The sequence below is a fragment of the Eucalyptus grandis genome, chromosome 2 (assembly GCF_016545825.1).
Source record: "Eucalyptus grandis isolate ANBG69807.140 chromosome 2, ASM1654582v1, whole genome shotgun sequence".
Lineage (NCBI taxonomy): Eukaryota > Viridiplantae > Streptophyta > Magnoliopsida > Myrtales > Myrtaceae > Eucalyptus > Eucalyptus grandis.
Genome location: NC_052613.1, coordinates 35044970 through 35059840, shown reverse-complemented (window position 1 = coordinate 35059840; position 14871 = coordinate 35044970). Strand labels below are relative to the sequence as shown.

The window sequence follows — 14871 nt, the reverse complement described above, 5'->3', positions numbered from 1 at the left end:
CATACAAGATCTATCCTTGAAGAGATCGATTGGAGTGGGTAATCTTCAATAAGGGGTTTATTATCTTGGATGTGTGGGCACGCATTTGGCTTTCCATCTTTGTATACAAAGGGAAGCACTGCCATGGAGCCGCTTTTCGTCTCATTTGGACAAAGGAAGTAAGAGTTTGACATAAATTGAAAATATCGCGAGGTTGAAAAACAAATCATTTATGGTTCCATTTGTAGATTGCAAATTGCACCATTTTTAACTCAAGACTTGTTCCATCAATCGAAAACTTAACTAGATAAGTTCCATTCATTCTCGACAGCTTCTACGTCTTAATTCATCGGTTGAAGTAATCTTTTAACCCTCCGATGAAATTCAGAGCAAAGTCGATTTACATATAGTAAGTTGTGAAGTTCATCCTTTTCAACATGAAGAAATAATATTAAATAAACTTTAAGAACGCAGCAAAGTCAAAATAGCTGTCTCCAAGATGTAACCTGCTTCTTAATCTTGATCTTGAGTAAGATCTGGTCCCTTCTTGTCCTCTTCTTGCCTTGCTTAGTTTCTTCAATGTACTTTTTGCAGCATAAAATTGCAATTTGTTTACGGATAAAAGCTTGACTCTATATCAATGACGAGCGGATTGTACTTATAACTCTATTTGTATCGTGAAAAATAAATATTTTGAAAATATTTTCTTAAAATGAAATCAGAAAAATATTTTTTTATTGACAATCATTTATATCTAAATATTTTATATATAATGAAATATTTTTCGTTTATTTAATTTTATAAATAATAAAAGCGGATTTGATGGAGCCCAAGTACATAAATAATCGAGAAATGGAAAATGAAGGAGTCGGTGAGGAACCGAAAGGCACTTGAAAGAGGGAAGCGACCGCCTATGTAGCACCGACACGCAACACGACACGAGCGTCCGACACGACACGACACATCGACGCGTCATTTCTAAAAATAGATAATTCCAACACGTCATGCGACACGTCGTATATTAAATGAATATTTTTATTTTTAATTAATTTGATACAAATTCGTAAATAATTAATTAATTAAAAACGAGCCTATAATAAATTTATACTAATAATATTAACAAATCAATTCATTTGAAATTCGAAAGATATATTCATAATTAATGAGAAATATTCTTTTAATTTTAACAAAAGTTATCAATGAAACCAAAAATTAATAAGAAATTAAAATCAATTTATTTAAATAAATCCATAATTTTCTACCATAACCAAAATTTATCATTATTCAAATTTTAATATTTTTATTTTTCGAAATCATTTTTTAATTTTATTTATTTAATTTTCCGGTTAAAAAAACAATCCCCAAAATCCAATTCTTTTTCGTTCGTCCTTTTCCCTTCACCCCACGTTTATTTTAATTTTTTTTCCTCCCCACTTGACAGTGACAGGTGAGCTGTCACTCCCCCCCCGCCCCCTCCCCTCTCTCTCACGCCATCAGTTCTCCTTTCTTATTTTATTTGGATTTCTTTATGAGAAACCCTAGCAGCGGCCGAGCCCTCCTTTTCCTATCCTCCTTGCCGCGCCGCACGATCCCCTTCCCTTCTCTCCTCTTCCTCTTCTCTTCCTATCGTCGCCGATCCATCGCAACAGTGGCGGCCCTCACCTCTCTCTGGCCGTCTCTCGCCGTCGCGGTGGTCCGTTCGTGGCTTCGTCTCGCCGGCGGGAGTTTGCCTTCTCTCTTCTTTCTTTCTGTTCGGCTTTTTCTCTAGCCGTCTCTCGCCGTCGCGGTGGTCCGTTCGTCGCTTCGTCTCGCCGGTGCTCGCGGTCTCTGCTCTGTCTCGCCGGTGCTCGCGATCTCTACTCCTCGCCCTCCCTCGTCTCCACCCTCCATCAGTCTTTCGGACACACGTCGACATGCGTGTCGATAAAAGTTGACCGCGTGTCGACGTGTCCGACAGGCTCCGACACGTGTCGGACACGACACGGAGGCATGGACAACATGTCCGTGCTTCATAGGCGACTGCCAGTCCCACCCCGGAAGAAAATATCTCTTGTTCGTGCGACACCGATGCCATGACTTATCGGCTCGGGCATGGAGACTTGAGATCTGAGAGTGACGCAAGCAATGACCATATCGAGCCGCCTCTCCACCCACCTCGCGACTGCGACGAGATAAAAGTCACATCCTCAAAAAAATCCCGTCAAAAATCCTCTTTCCCTCTACATAAGTGGCACCCGAGTTAGCCTGATTTCACCGCGGACAGCATTCTTCATTTCAGTTCAAATTAGCAGAAGCTTCAGCTTGTAGCTACAAATTCAATGGCGGAGGAAGTGATTTTGTTGGACGTCTGGGCGAGCTCGTTCGGGATGAGGGCCAGGATTGCCCTGCGTGAGATGGGCGTGGAGTTCGACTTGAGGGAGGAGGACCTGAGCAACAAGAGCCCCCTGCTCTTGAAGATGAACCCAGTCCACAAGAAGATCCCCGTCCTCATCCACAATGGAAAGCCCGTTTGCGAGTCCCTCCTCATCGTCCAGTACATCGACGAGACCTGGGGTCACGAGTCTCCTCTCCTGCCTTCGAATCCTTACGAGCGTGCCCGGGACAGGTTCTGGGCCGACTATGCGGACAAGAAGGTAAGACAACAACCCTTTAGTCTTTCGAACGTTCTGTTATCATCTGTGCTTAACATCGAGACACGAAATGATGGTGCAGATTTATCCGGCGGTGCGAGCAGTGTTCCTGTCGATGGGGGAGGACCAGGAGGCGGCGAAGAAGGAGAACATCGAGTGCTGGAAGGTGTTGGAGGGAGAGCTCGGGGACAAGGCTTACTTTGGCGGGGAGAGGTTCGGGTATGCGGATGTGTCGCTGATACCCTTCTATAGTTGGTTATATGCTTTGGAGACATTGGCCGACTCCAACATCGTGGAGGAGTTCCCCAAGATGGCGTCGTGGGCCAAGCGGTGCATGCAGAGGGAGAGCGTGGCCAAGTCGTTGCCCGACCAGCACAAGCTCTATGACTACATCATGGAGCGCAGGAAAAAGCTTCAGGCGCAATAGACAACTCTCTTGAGTCTGATTATGGTCATCTTATGACTATTGTACAATAATAACCCCTCTCCTTTGGACGAGGCTAAGCTCCTTTGTACTTCTATGTTTTCCTTTCTGTATTCGAGTGTTTCTGGATCAGCTAATAAACTATGCACAGCATTTCATCAATTCCGTTGATCTCTTTCAGTCACGCTAGGGAATATATCCTCTGTTTCCAATAACAAATCTGGCAAAAGTTAACAAATTTATTTAGCAAACGTTAAAGCGTTCACTCGACAAATTAGATTCACTCAACTTATTAAGCTGCCTTCCCATGGCTTGGCTAAAAATACGCCATGGCCCCTTGTTTCTCTCTCAAGAGTGCGTGCACAGACGCCCACAGCATCATTAAAAAACATACATCGATAACAGAAGAGAGACGAATGTCAATTGGACTCTATCACATGGGCGTGCTCTATGTGGAAATCTAAAGCGAAGCGAACACTGGAGGAGGTCTGGACGATGATGATGATGAAGATGACGAGGGATCTGCATTGACACTTGAAGAATCTCTTTCTTCTTCGAGGATCGTCGCCAAAGCACTCGTCAATGGGCGCTTTGCCAAGTGAAGGAATCTCGGGGGGCAAGTGAAGGAATATCAAGTGAAACCTGGTGAAACATATATCACCAGAGAGCAGATGGTGCTGGTACAGCAACCTAAAACTGTGATGAACCTGGTTGATAAAGCAAGAAGAAAATCAGTAGAAATGAATTTCTGATCAACGATGGAAAAGCAGTTAAACAAGGAGAACATTATATGAAGATACATAAAGTCCAGAGAGCAGATGGTGAGATATTCTGGCAGAAAGCTAGAGAGAAAGAGTGATGAGAGTATAGAGAGCTTTTCAGCAGATGGTGCTACTAAACTGTTGCTGATATTAGAACAGAGGATGCTGCGAAGGTTGATAAAGCAAGAAGAAAATCAGTAGAAATGAATGGCTAAGATAAAGAGTAATGAAGTTGATGATCAACGATGGAAAAGCAGTCAAAGAGGATAAACAAGGATTGCGGATTCGGATTCCGGATTACCTCTATGAAGATACATAAAGTCGTTGGTTAGTTATAAAGTAAAAACAGAAGTTAGTTGGTTCTGTTAAAAGTCTTCTCCTTCCTTATATAGCTTCGTAATGAGAAAGAGAGAAGTAAGGAAATAGCAATCATTCTTGAGATATTCATTCTTCTGTTTTACTGCAGAAAGCTAATTGATGTAAAGATCGTGAAGTACATTGAGATCAAATACAGAAGAGTATATACAGAGTTTTTCATTGATCAATCTCGATTCATACATCTATACTTTTCTATTTCTGTGTTCTTCAATTCTTCTGTAACAGAAGCTTCAGCATTGTTGAACCTTCTGTATGAATGCATCATCTTCACATCTTGGCCATCTAAAAGACAGTCCCCAGTAACGCAAAGTTGGGTGTATGAACAAGTTGAAGACAAACTCTGAGAGCATAAACTCGGAGGCCTCGGAATCCAGTGAAACTTAATGAACACCAGAACGCCGAATGAGATGAAGAAGTTGCGGGCATTTCCCTTAGAATATATAGTGGACACTGGTATCTTACAATGGAGGGAGCATGTGGAGAGCGTTCTTTCCGTACTATTTTTGTTGTCAATTGGTGGCACATGCTATTAATGCCTCGCCGGTCAGTTCTGTTCCTTTTTGGAGTTCTTTTACCATACCTACTCCAAATGAGCGAAACTCTCTCCACTTAGTGTAAATTTGGAGTGCCAACATGTTTTATGAAGCTTATGTGTTGGATAACTTTCACTAAGCTGAGCAAGCCACACGCAATGTACCAATGGGCAGGGTTTTCAGGAGCTAAAAAGATGACTTGCATTTCCTTAGACATACACATAAGTCTAATCATTCTTAGGAACTTGAACTCCAGACATTGCGCAAAGATGCCTTCGCCATTGGCATCGAGCACCAACCAACCTCAAATAAACATGGAAAATAGCACATGAGCAATGTGAAGTTAAAAAACGGAACCGAGAATCCACGAGATCGAAAAAGATCTAGGATACGGATGCGAATATCTTGATACGACACCTTCTACGGATTGTCCATGGACACAGACGTCTCCACGTCTCCATCTTCCAGCAATGGCAAGTGGGCGACCACCCACTTTTTGCATGAATTTCCTCAAGTAGATGTCTTACTTATTGCTAAGGAAACCCAGAAAGTGAAGAGGGACGAGGGGGGGACCTAGAGCATGATGGGTGAATTATCTTTCTTTCTTGGATTACATGTGACGGAAAGAAAACAATTGAAGGAATGAATTTTCATTTACCAAGAAAAATATGCAAAATATCTTGTCAAAAAGTTCGGATTGGAGAATTACAAAAGATCGAGATACTAATGTCAATTTCTTCAAACCGAACAAAAACGAATGAGAAAAGAAAGTTGACCAAAGCTTTTCTAAGTATTATTTGTTCACTTTTTATCTTACTACTTCTAGATCTGACATTTTATTTAGTATTTGCATTTATACTAGATTTCAATCAGATCCCAAAGAATCTCATCTAAGTGCTGCAAAACGCATCATCAAATACGTTGCAACCACTTCAAAGCTAGGTTTGTGGTATCCCAAATAATGAGACTTTGCTCTCCTTGGATATTCATACAAAGATTTAACGGGTTGCAGAGTCGATAGAAATAGTACATCTAGTACTTGTCAATTGCTGGGAAACATGACAGTATTATGGTTCTTAAGGAAGCAAAGAACTGTAGCTCTTTCAATAGTAGTAGCGAAGTATTTGACTCTTGGAAACTGCTGCTCTCAAATATTGTGGATACGGCAACAACTAAGAGACTTTGTAATCGAAGACATATGCATCGAGATCAAATGTGACAACACCAACGCAATTAATCTCACAAAGAATCCAATTCTTCATTCATGGGCAAATCATATAGAGATTCGACATCATTTTATTAAAGATCATGTTCAAAATTGAGAAATTATGATTCAGTTCATAGACTCGAAGAATCAGCTAGCAGACATATTTACAAAACCACTAGAGAAAGTCTATTTGAGTCTATTTGTACCGGACTGAACATTATATCTTTATCAGTAAAGTCTGAAGGTGTTCGAACTCAAAAGTAAAAGTTTGAAAGTGTTCAGACTCAAAATTAAAGTCTGAAGATAATCAGACTTAGTTTGGCCAAAAGTGGCGACTGTAAGTTATTCTTGTATTAGTAATTTAAATTTCCGAGTGAAAATTTGAAAAGGTAAACAAATCATTACTTATTTTATTTTTAGCAATTATCTTTTTAACTTTGAATTTATGACAGTTTTTGTTTTTAAAGGCAGTTTTTCATTTTCAAAAAGGCAGTTGTTCATTTTCAAGAAGACAGTTTTTATTTTTCCTTTATGACGATCCATATACCTCGTCTCGTTTGCCTTATATACTGTAAATTTCCTTCTTCTTCGTTTTCACTCACAAACCATAGAATATAGAACTTCACTTTCTTACTTTTTCTCTATAGTTCAATCCATAAAGTTCTCACATTTTTCCATGATCGAGTTCAAAAAATCTCTCAAAAACTATGATAATGTTTTCCCAAAGAAAGTCTTCTAGAATTGCAAGCAAGGGATCACAGCATATGCGTAAGGGTCCTACACTCTTTGATCTGACCGAGGAAGATGAATCTACACAATAGCAGCAGTAAAGTCAATAACAACATTCTCAACCGTGCCACTCTTCTCAACCTAGAACTCCAGTGCCTCCGCTATAATAAGTAGAGGAAGAAATCATCGAAAATGTGGAACCTGTAAGGACTCTTAAGCCCGAATTTCTTTTCAAACTTTACACCGCTTTGAAGGAATGTGGTACCATAATGACCTTCATTGATGAGTTTTTGAGCGAGAAAGGGTATAGAAATGAAACTCATTTTTTGAGAACGATGGAAAGTATGGGTATTGCATCTGCTGGTTCAGCAGAAAGAGCTTTTGCGAATTTCCCAAGTGATCCACGATTTGGAACATCTAATTAACCTGAAGGGAAAGATGATGATGAGAAGATGTTCACTCATTTTAAGCCAAGAATGGGTGTCACTGCGAACATTTGTGGTGAAAGGACGGACTTTTTTCGCTCTAAGGAGTACAAAATAACTTATTCTAAACTGCTAAACGAGGGGTGATGAACCCTAGGGGTGTAGATTTTAATTTTCTTGATTCGTTGAAAGTACAACTGAGGGAGAAGTTTGCACTATTTCAACTCGAACGTTTTTGCTCTGAGACGACAGTTGCTCATCCAGAATTTATAGGTTATTTATATTCCAATCTATCCTTTTTAGATGCGAATAGATTTTCCTTTAGTGTGAAAGACAAGGATTTTGTGGTCGATGTGGATACTCCGGCTGATGTGATTGGGGTGGAAAGAGGGAGTTTCCAACCAATTAGTGTGTCTCACTCATGCTACCTTAGAGCTTGTTCGAAATAGAATTGCTGAAGGTAGGATCTCTTACTCCAAAATGAATGCCTCCAATATCTTGCTTCACAAGATTGTAATTAATTGTTTCAGACCCAAATCAACATAAAAAACTGATGTCTCCAACTTTGAAGCAAAGCTGATGTACGCCATTAACATCGGTTATAAGTTTTCTCTGCCTCACACTATCCTTATGCACATGTATAGGACAGTGGTGAAGGACAAGGAGCAACTTCCTTATTCTGCTCTTATCACTAGTTTGTTCATACACTTTAACATTTAGCTTCCCAAAATTTTGTGTGTTCGAACCATTGATCCAATGGTAGTGGGACTAAAGATGGTTTCCAAGATGCGTCTAAGAAGTTAAACAAGGTTTTAGAGAACATTAAGGTGAAGACCCCTATCAAGGCAAGACAAGACTTTGCAGCAGGAAAAATGAAAGGCAAAAAGCTCATGTCAACACCATCCAAAAAAAAGGAGAGCACTCATTTTGTAGAATGAAGAAAATGAGGATGACATCACTTTCTTCGCTTTTGTCTTAAAGAATTTACATAGTTATGCTAGCTTTCCAAAGACAGAGGATCAAGAGAATCGAGACAGAGAAGAAACGAAAAAAGAGATGAAGGAAGAGAAGCAATGAGGACAAAGGAAGAGGAAGGAAGAGCAAAAGAAGAAGGGAGAGGAAGAGAACAAGAATAAGAAGAGGGTCCTAGTGATTCTCATGTAGAGGAGGAAGGACAACATCCCCAAGATGCTAAAGAAGAGCAAGAGCAAGAAGAAGAGTATTTTTCTCCCCCGAAGGAACAGAAACAAGGGGAGTTGCCGATAAAAGAGGTACTTCTTCACTTTCTTTTACTAGTGATGATGTTAGTCGTTAACTTGCCGATCCAAAGGATGTGTATGCCTCTCAATTTCCTAAAGATGTTAATGAGGCTTCATCTCCAAGTCTGGATGCCCTCGCTGAAGTTCCATCATCAATCAATGCTCCTCATTCTAATCGTGCTGAACTGCTCGAGCTTCTTGTGGAGATCAAAGTTCAGGTTTATGGATTGGAGTGTAAATTTAAAAACATGCAAACCGCAAATCAAGGCACTTCAGTTTCTTTGCACGACCAAGTACACGCCCTTAGTCTTCAAGTTCAAGCAAATGCAAAGGGTGGGGATATTGAGAAAATGAAGGAGGACCAAAGAAGGCTAGAAGAGACTGTCAAGTTTATGGGGGATTTCCGCTTGTTCGCATCCCCAAACAACCCTGATTTTAGCCAAACTTTTTGTGTTATCTACTTTTTGCTGTTGACAAAAAGGGAGAGAAAGTGCAAATTTGTTTTGATTTTTAATGACTTTCGAACTAATTTGACCTTGGTTTGTTTTTTGTTTTTGTTTGCTTTCGAACTGATGAACTTTAGATATTTGACTATTATTTGGATTTGGATTTTTCTTGCAGCTACTAAGATTGTGATTTTGATTATGGATGGATAGTTATTTATCTTTCAAGATTAACATGTTTTTTGTGGTTGCGGAATTAATACTATCTAGGCCTTAATTAACTTGTCATAAGACATCACAATTTGTTTAAGTGCTGCAGGTTAAAATTTTGCAAATCTACAGGAAAGTTTTGTCATCATCAAAAAGGGGGAGATTGTTAGAGAAAACTCCTTAACTGTTTTGAAGTTGACAAAACCTTTCCAAAAGTCTAGTCTTAAGACTTGCGTACTTAAGTATTAGAGTCTCGAAGAACTCAAGACTCATCTGTCAAAGTCTGAAGACCGATTAGACTTTATACTCAAAGTCTGACCTCACTGACAGATTCCAGATCGACAAGAGAAAACTTATCCAGATACAAGTTTATTTTCAAGGATTTGGTTCAGACGATTTGATGAAGATCTTACGGCTGGAGATAGCATCTCGTGATCGATTATTCTTATTGAAATCAATTCAAATAATTAGATCTGTTGAATGGCGAAGTATACTCGAAATGTTTTACTTATGGAAACCTAGATCCGGATTGTATGGACGAGCATGATTGGTGGGCTATCATTACATTCCTTAAATAACTCGAGATCTCCTTAATTGATTCTGTCCAACGGGTAGATTGGAAGAACTCCTTTGGAAAGTGCCAACGATCGTAAAGGCATGAAGGAGTATATAAGGAAGACGCTCAAGCTATTTGAGCATGTACGTGAAAGAAAAATTCTAAAGTCTGAAGCTCTCGGTTCTTTGCTATTTCAATTGTTGAGCTTAACTTTGTACTCAAAAGAGAGATCAAACACTTGTGAGACCTTGATAAAGTATAATAGTGTTTCTACACTGTGGAGTCAAGGACGTGAGATTATAAAATCTCTTTTGGTTCATAGTGAAATCCAGTCAGTGGGCTATTAGTGTAGGAGAGTGGACATAGACTTGATCTAAGCCGAACCACTATAAATCTTGTGTTTCTCTTTTCCTGAACTCCTTACTTTAATTCGTACCTTGATATAACTGCTTATAGTCGTTACATCTTCTGTCTATTATCCTCTTAAGACGAGTTAATTTGTTAAGTCTTGCGAAAATTTCTTTTAACACCTATTCATCCCATTCTAAGTGTTCTTACTAGCCCTAACAATTTTCTCACCCAGACATGTGATAAAAATATCTGCAACTAGAGGACTAGTCAAGTGAATATGAGAACCCGGGCCTAAAATAATATATACGTGCGTGCGTGTTCCTTTTTTGAAAGATTGAAGGGATACTTGGAAATTAGTAGTCATAGTCCTAACTTATAATCATGATAACAAGAGTTGAAGCTTCATTATTGGGGATAGTGCCACTTCTACTAAGTATGAACTTCGAGAACTATTCTTGCTAATTATTTCTATTGAGGGAAACTAGCATGGATCATATAATTATTTTGAAATTCATGTTTCTCTTCCATAAATTCTTATATTTGAGCAACTATTTAGGTACTGGAATGTTTCATTTTCATTTTTATTTTGGGTTTTACTTAATTTGCAGATTTTTTTGTGTGTTTGTTTTTTTTTTTTTTTTGGGTGGGGGGTGCGGCAGCGGCGGCGGCGGGGGGGCGGGGGTTGGTCCTGATAAATGATGGGTAAGTAAATGAAGTTGGCTCTACTTTTTATTCCAGGTTGGATGACTCTCTAACTAGTAGTTTCAGATTGACAATCTCTTGAATATTCTCGTCTTTTGTTTTAGTGTTTTTAATCATTAATCGCCAAATCCGTGAGGGCCGTCAGTCGTGCTTCATGGAGCTCCGTTCTGTTGTTAATATTTTCTTTTATAATTTATACAGATATTGGGGCAGCTAGTATCCACCTTGGATCGATGTGCATCACGCAAATGCACTTTACCTATTGATACAGTGGAACCGATGCCTCTTCACTCTAGAAGATTTTCCTTGACTTGTTTGGAAAAGTTACTTTCCTTGACCAGGTAAGGTAGTGTTTTCTGTTGCTTTTTCCCTTGCAGCATGTGATCAGTCCTTATGAAAAGGCGCCTTTGGTGTCCTCACATCGGTGTTACTGAATGATCTCATAAGTTTCTCCTGATGAGCTTCTTTACTGATATATTCATGCAAAGTCTCCACTTTAAACTCAAAGCTACAACTCATGAAATCACCATATGCTGATAAAATTGTGCACAATAATCGAGACCCTTTCCTTCAAGGTTTCCATTCATGAGTGCTATCTGATATGTCTGTGGCTCCCCCTTTCAGAGGACTTCAACGCCGTGTAGCTTTGGCAAGAATTGGCAAGAATATATGATCTGAAGTGGCCAGTTCAATGTATATGGCAAGCTGCTCATGAACTGACGCTTCTGTTTCTTGTCAGTTGCGACGATGATGCTTGCAATTGGACTCAGTAACATCCGACGTCAGTAAAAATCAGTCATGGTCTTGATGGCTACATGTGAGTATATGTCGAATAGGTTTCTTGATGAAAATGACTCGGGTGCGTGCCTCGTAATATTCACGAATGCCTACTTGTAAATATGTGGAATTTCACTTTTATTTGGCTATCTGACAGCTTGGGCTTTGTTCATGCAGGTGAACGTATCCGTTCACAGCTAAGTTGGAAGAGATGATTTATGTCCTTCAACAATTGGCACGACTTGTAATCCACAAAGAGACAGTATGCGAGCTTCCTTTACATCCTCACTTGAGGAGAGGTTTAGGGGCAGAGGACGACTATAAACGATGCGCCCATCTTCTTGTTCTTTTCCCATCTTTTTGTGAACTTGTCACATCAAGGTGAGAGACTCCCACGAAGCATCTTGTGTGTGCAGGAGTAGCCTTGAATTATGGTTGTGACTGCTCTCATATGCATCATAGAGCCTTCTTTCCTCATCAATTAAATGTCATGCGAAGTGCATGGATATAGTTTTGAATATGTGCGTGTGGCATATCTTAGTCTAATGGCATTGAAATTTATTAGTGATGTAAACTTCATCATTTTGCATGCAAAATATCACTGCCTACGAGGCTAGCCACCCTGGGAGGGACACGCATCATGTAAATCTTTTATGACAGAATGGAGATTCTTTACATTGATCTAGAGAGGAAACACAAATTAAATCACAAGCTTGTAATAGTAATATTCTTGATAATCTTAGGGGATTTTATAGGCTTACTTCTAAGCTCTGACAAATCAATGTACAGAAGATCTCGAAAGATTAACATTGCATGGAGTTCTTTAGTTTGAGTTTTTTCACCTAAATACTCCCCTAGTGGAAAGAAGTACACTAGAAGTGCCTTAATTTATGTACGACACTCACTTTAATACCATAATCTTTCGTCGGCTCACCTAAGTGTCAAAATTGGAGAAAATGATCACTTAAGTGCTTTCAATGAAAAATTCTGGCTAGAGAAATTACAGAGTTTTTATAATTAAAATTTTATTTGATGTGACACTTTTTAACACTAAAATGATCACTTTTTCATTAAGATTAGCACTAAAGTAATGATTTTCTAACAATGATTAGCACTAAAGTGATTTTTTTTTTTTTTTTTTTACAATGACTGGCATTGAGGTGATCATTTTTTAACTTACTATAAGATGTCATGGGGTTTTTTTTTTGCACTAAAGTGATTATGGCATTGAAGCGATGACTTCTAACAACAATTGGCGTTGAAGTGATTGTTTTTATACAACAATTAATATTGAAGTGATCACTTTTTAGCTTGCTACACAATGTCGTTTAGAGATTATATGCTAACTGGATATATCGGCAAGCCATGTAAGATTGAGAAATTAATAATATATTGCTCAAATCAAGTTGGTACTTAAGTGATTAATTTTTTTTTTTTTTTCGGAAAGTAACACTTAAATGAGTTAACGAAAAGTTGTGATACTAAAATGAGTGCCATATACAAGTTAAGTTACTTTTGGTATACTTCTCCTCCAGTGTGTATTTCACTTTCTCTTGCTTAGTGATAACGACAAACATCTCGCTGCAGCCACATACATTCAGATGCACTTGCTCTCACACAATGCAAACTACATAACGTGCTGGTCAACATGCCAATAACGAATAAATTAACCTGAATTCCGAAACACTGACTTATGCACTATTCCGCATGCAGGGAGCCTAGAGTAAGGGAGCTAGTGCAGGTGCGCCTAAGGCTTATTGCCGAAGAACTTGCTCTCGGAAAGTTTCAAGCCTTGGCCGGACCAACTCCTCAATGACCTCGCTGTGTTAATGGAGCTTTAGAATTGAAGTGGATAATTTTTTCAAGTCATCTCTTAGTAATATGAATTTGACTGTACCTCATGAGATGTCTATAACGTACACATGTTTTATGATGAATTTCACAATGGTCTGAAACACATTTTAAAACTTGGGGAAGCATTTGTACATTGGATAAGCACAAACTAATCTAGCATAACAAAGATACAACACTTACCCATCTAATGGGCAATTTGCACATCCATCTACAGAGTTCTAACAGCAAAACATGGACAAGAAAGAACAATCCATAGGGCAACAACAACAACAAAACCTTGACTTAACACTAACATAAGATGCGGAAGTGCGATCCGATCGTGCTATTTGTTCTATCATCTCGCAACATCAATCACATGTTCTGATTGAGCCTCGCCGCTGCCGCCACCGAGGCCGCAATCCCTGCAGGATGAGTATTCAAACGTGGGTCGTTCCTCATCTCGGCACCGGCCACACCCTCCGCATCTCGACGCGACGCCGGTTTATCAGATGGCAACTTAGAAGTTGCATCCTGCAAGGGAATTGTGGTCACGCATTGTGCGTACTTTGATTGATACAAGGAAGTTTAATTTGGAGCTTATAGCTCCATGTGTGGATCAAAAGAAAGGTAGGGATTTAACATTAAGAGGAAGGTTCATTTGATTTAATTGCGGTGCCAATCGTGCTGATTAAATTGCAAGATAAATGTGAAGATTTTATAGTGATTATACCCCCAGAATGTCGGCCAATGTGGTCTTGTCCTCAGCTCTCGGAGTTCTAGCATTGAGAGTTGCAGCCGCCTGAGCGGCAGCAGCGACTCCGCCGGGAACTATGGTGGTTCGGCCTGTGGCTCTCACTTCCGCCGCCTGGATTGCGGCGGCGTCGCTCCATTCCACGGGCTTCTGCCCAGCTGTCAGAGCGGCGGCCTCTAGCGCCTCGCCGATGGTGATAGAACCAATGCCGTCTTTGCCGGCGTCAATCTGATAGATCGAGGATGGCGTCATTGTTGGGATCGGAGAACGCCGGCTGAATTGACTGACGACCTGCGGAAAGATGATCCGACGTGCAAAATCAAATGCTGATATCATCTTATCAAAATAAGAAAAAAAAAAAAAAAGACAATGAGCATAATGTCAGAACCTGTCCCCCAACGGACTCCGTTATTACGCGCCAGCCGGGAAGATCCGTCTCGGTGATGGTCACTCCATCTTTGCTGGCGACTTCCGTCACGTCGCTGTGGCCCACGAGCCCGGCCCTCTCGTTCCGCGCCGCCGCCGACTGCATGGCAGCGGCCGCATGGCCCCTCTGGGTCTGGCCGAACATCTCGTTCTCCGCTGTTTGCATCATCGCCGCATCCCTGGGCGTGACCGGCTTCTCCGCAAGCTCGCCATCGACGGCAAAGATGTCGCCATACCGGATGGCGTCCTCTGGGGTCCGCCTCGGCTGCTCTTGGCTCATCCTGTGAGTGAACTTTCTTGGAAGAACCTTACGATATGAAATACTTCTTTGTTTCCAATGCTGTATTTTGTTTATATTCCTCTATAGTGGAAAGAAGAGAGATTTGGAGATACGGTGGGGGTGGTTATATATACGTACGTACGTCGTTGCATGGGACATGCGGGTCGAGACACGTGGCGGCTCCAGAGATGGGCATGATTATTGGTGCTCCTGGAAT

At 40.3% G+C, this 14871-nt stretch overlaps 2 protein-coding genes across 2 annotated transcripts; one reads left to right on the top strand and one right to left on the bottom strand.

Annotated features, from left to right (window-relative positions):
* The first annotated feature begins 1851 nt into the window (after positions 1-1851).
* Positions 1852-3195, top strand: LOC104434999 (glutathione S-transferase U19). Its single transcript, XM_039306318.1, has 2 exons — positions 1852-2612; positions 2692-3195. The coding sequence occupies exons 1-2, from the start codon at positions 2298-2300 to the stop codon at positions 3034-3036; spliced, it is 660 nt and encodes a 219-aa protein (XP_039162252.1). The 5' UTR covers positions 1852-2297; the 3' UTR covers positions 3037-3195.
* Positions 3196-13569: 10374 nt separating this feature from the next.
* LOC104430729 (late embryogenesis abundant protein D-34) lies at positions 13570-14654 on the bottom strand. Its single transcript, XM_010043455.2, has 3 exons — positions 14337-14654; positions 13928-14239; positions 13570-13728 (listed from the first exon to the last, which is right to left on the bottom strand). The coding sequence occupies exons 1-3, from the start codon at positions 14652-14654 to the stop codon at positions 13570-13572; spliced, it is 789 nt and encodes a 262-aa protein (XP_010041757.2).
* Positions 14655-14871: the final 217 nt, after the last annotated feature.

What these genes read in the sequence shown, in the direction of transcription:
- LOC104434999 (XM_039306318.1), top strand. Translation starts at nt 2,298, where the DNA reads ATGGCGGAGGAAGTGATTTTGTTGGACGTCTGGGCGAGCTCGTTCGGG. An exon ending in CCGACTATGCGGACAAGAAG is followed by an intron (nt 2,613 to 2,691) that starts GTAAGACAACAA and finishes ATGATGGTGCAG; the next exon opens with ATTTATCCGGCGGTGCGAGC.
- LOC104430729 (XM_010043455.2), bottom strand. Translation starts at nt 14,654, where the DNA reads ATGAGCCAAGAGCAGCCGAGGCGGACCCCAGAGGACGCCATCCGGTAT. An exon ending in CGGAGTCCGTTGGGGGACAG is followed by an intron (nt 14,240 to 14,336) that starts GTTCTGACATTA and finishes ATCTTTCCGCAG; the next exon opens with GTCGTCAGTCAATTCAGCCG. An exon ending in CATTGGCCGACATTCTGGGG is followed by an intron (nt 13,729 to 13,927) that starts GTATAATCACTA and finishes ATTCCCTTGCAG; the next exon opens with GATGCAACTTCTAAGTTGCC.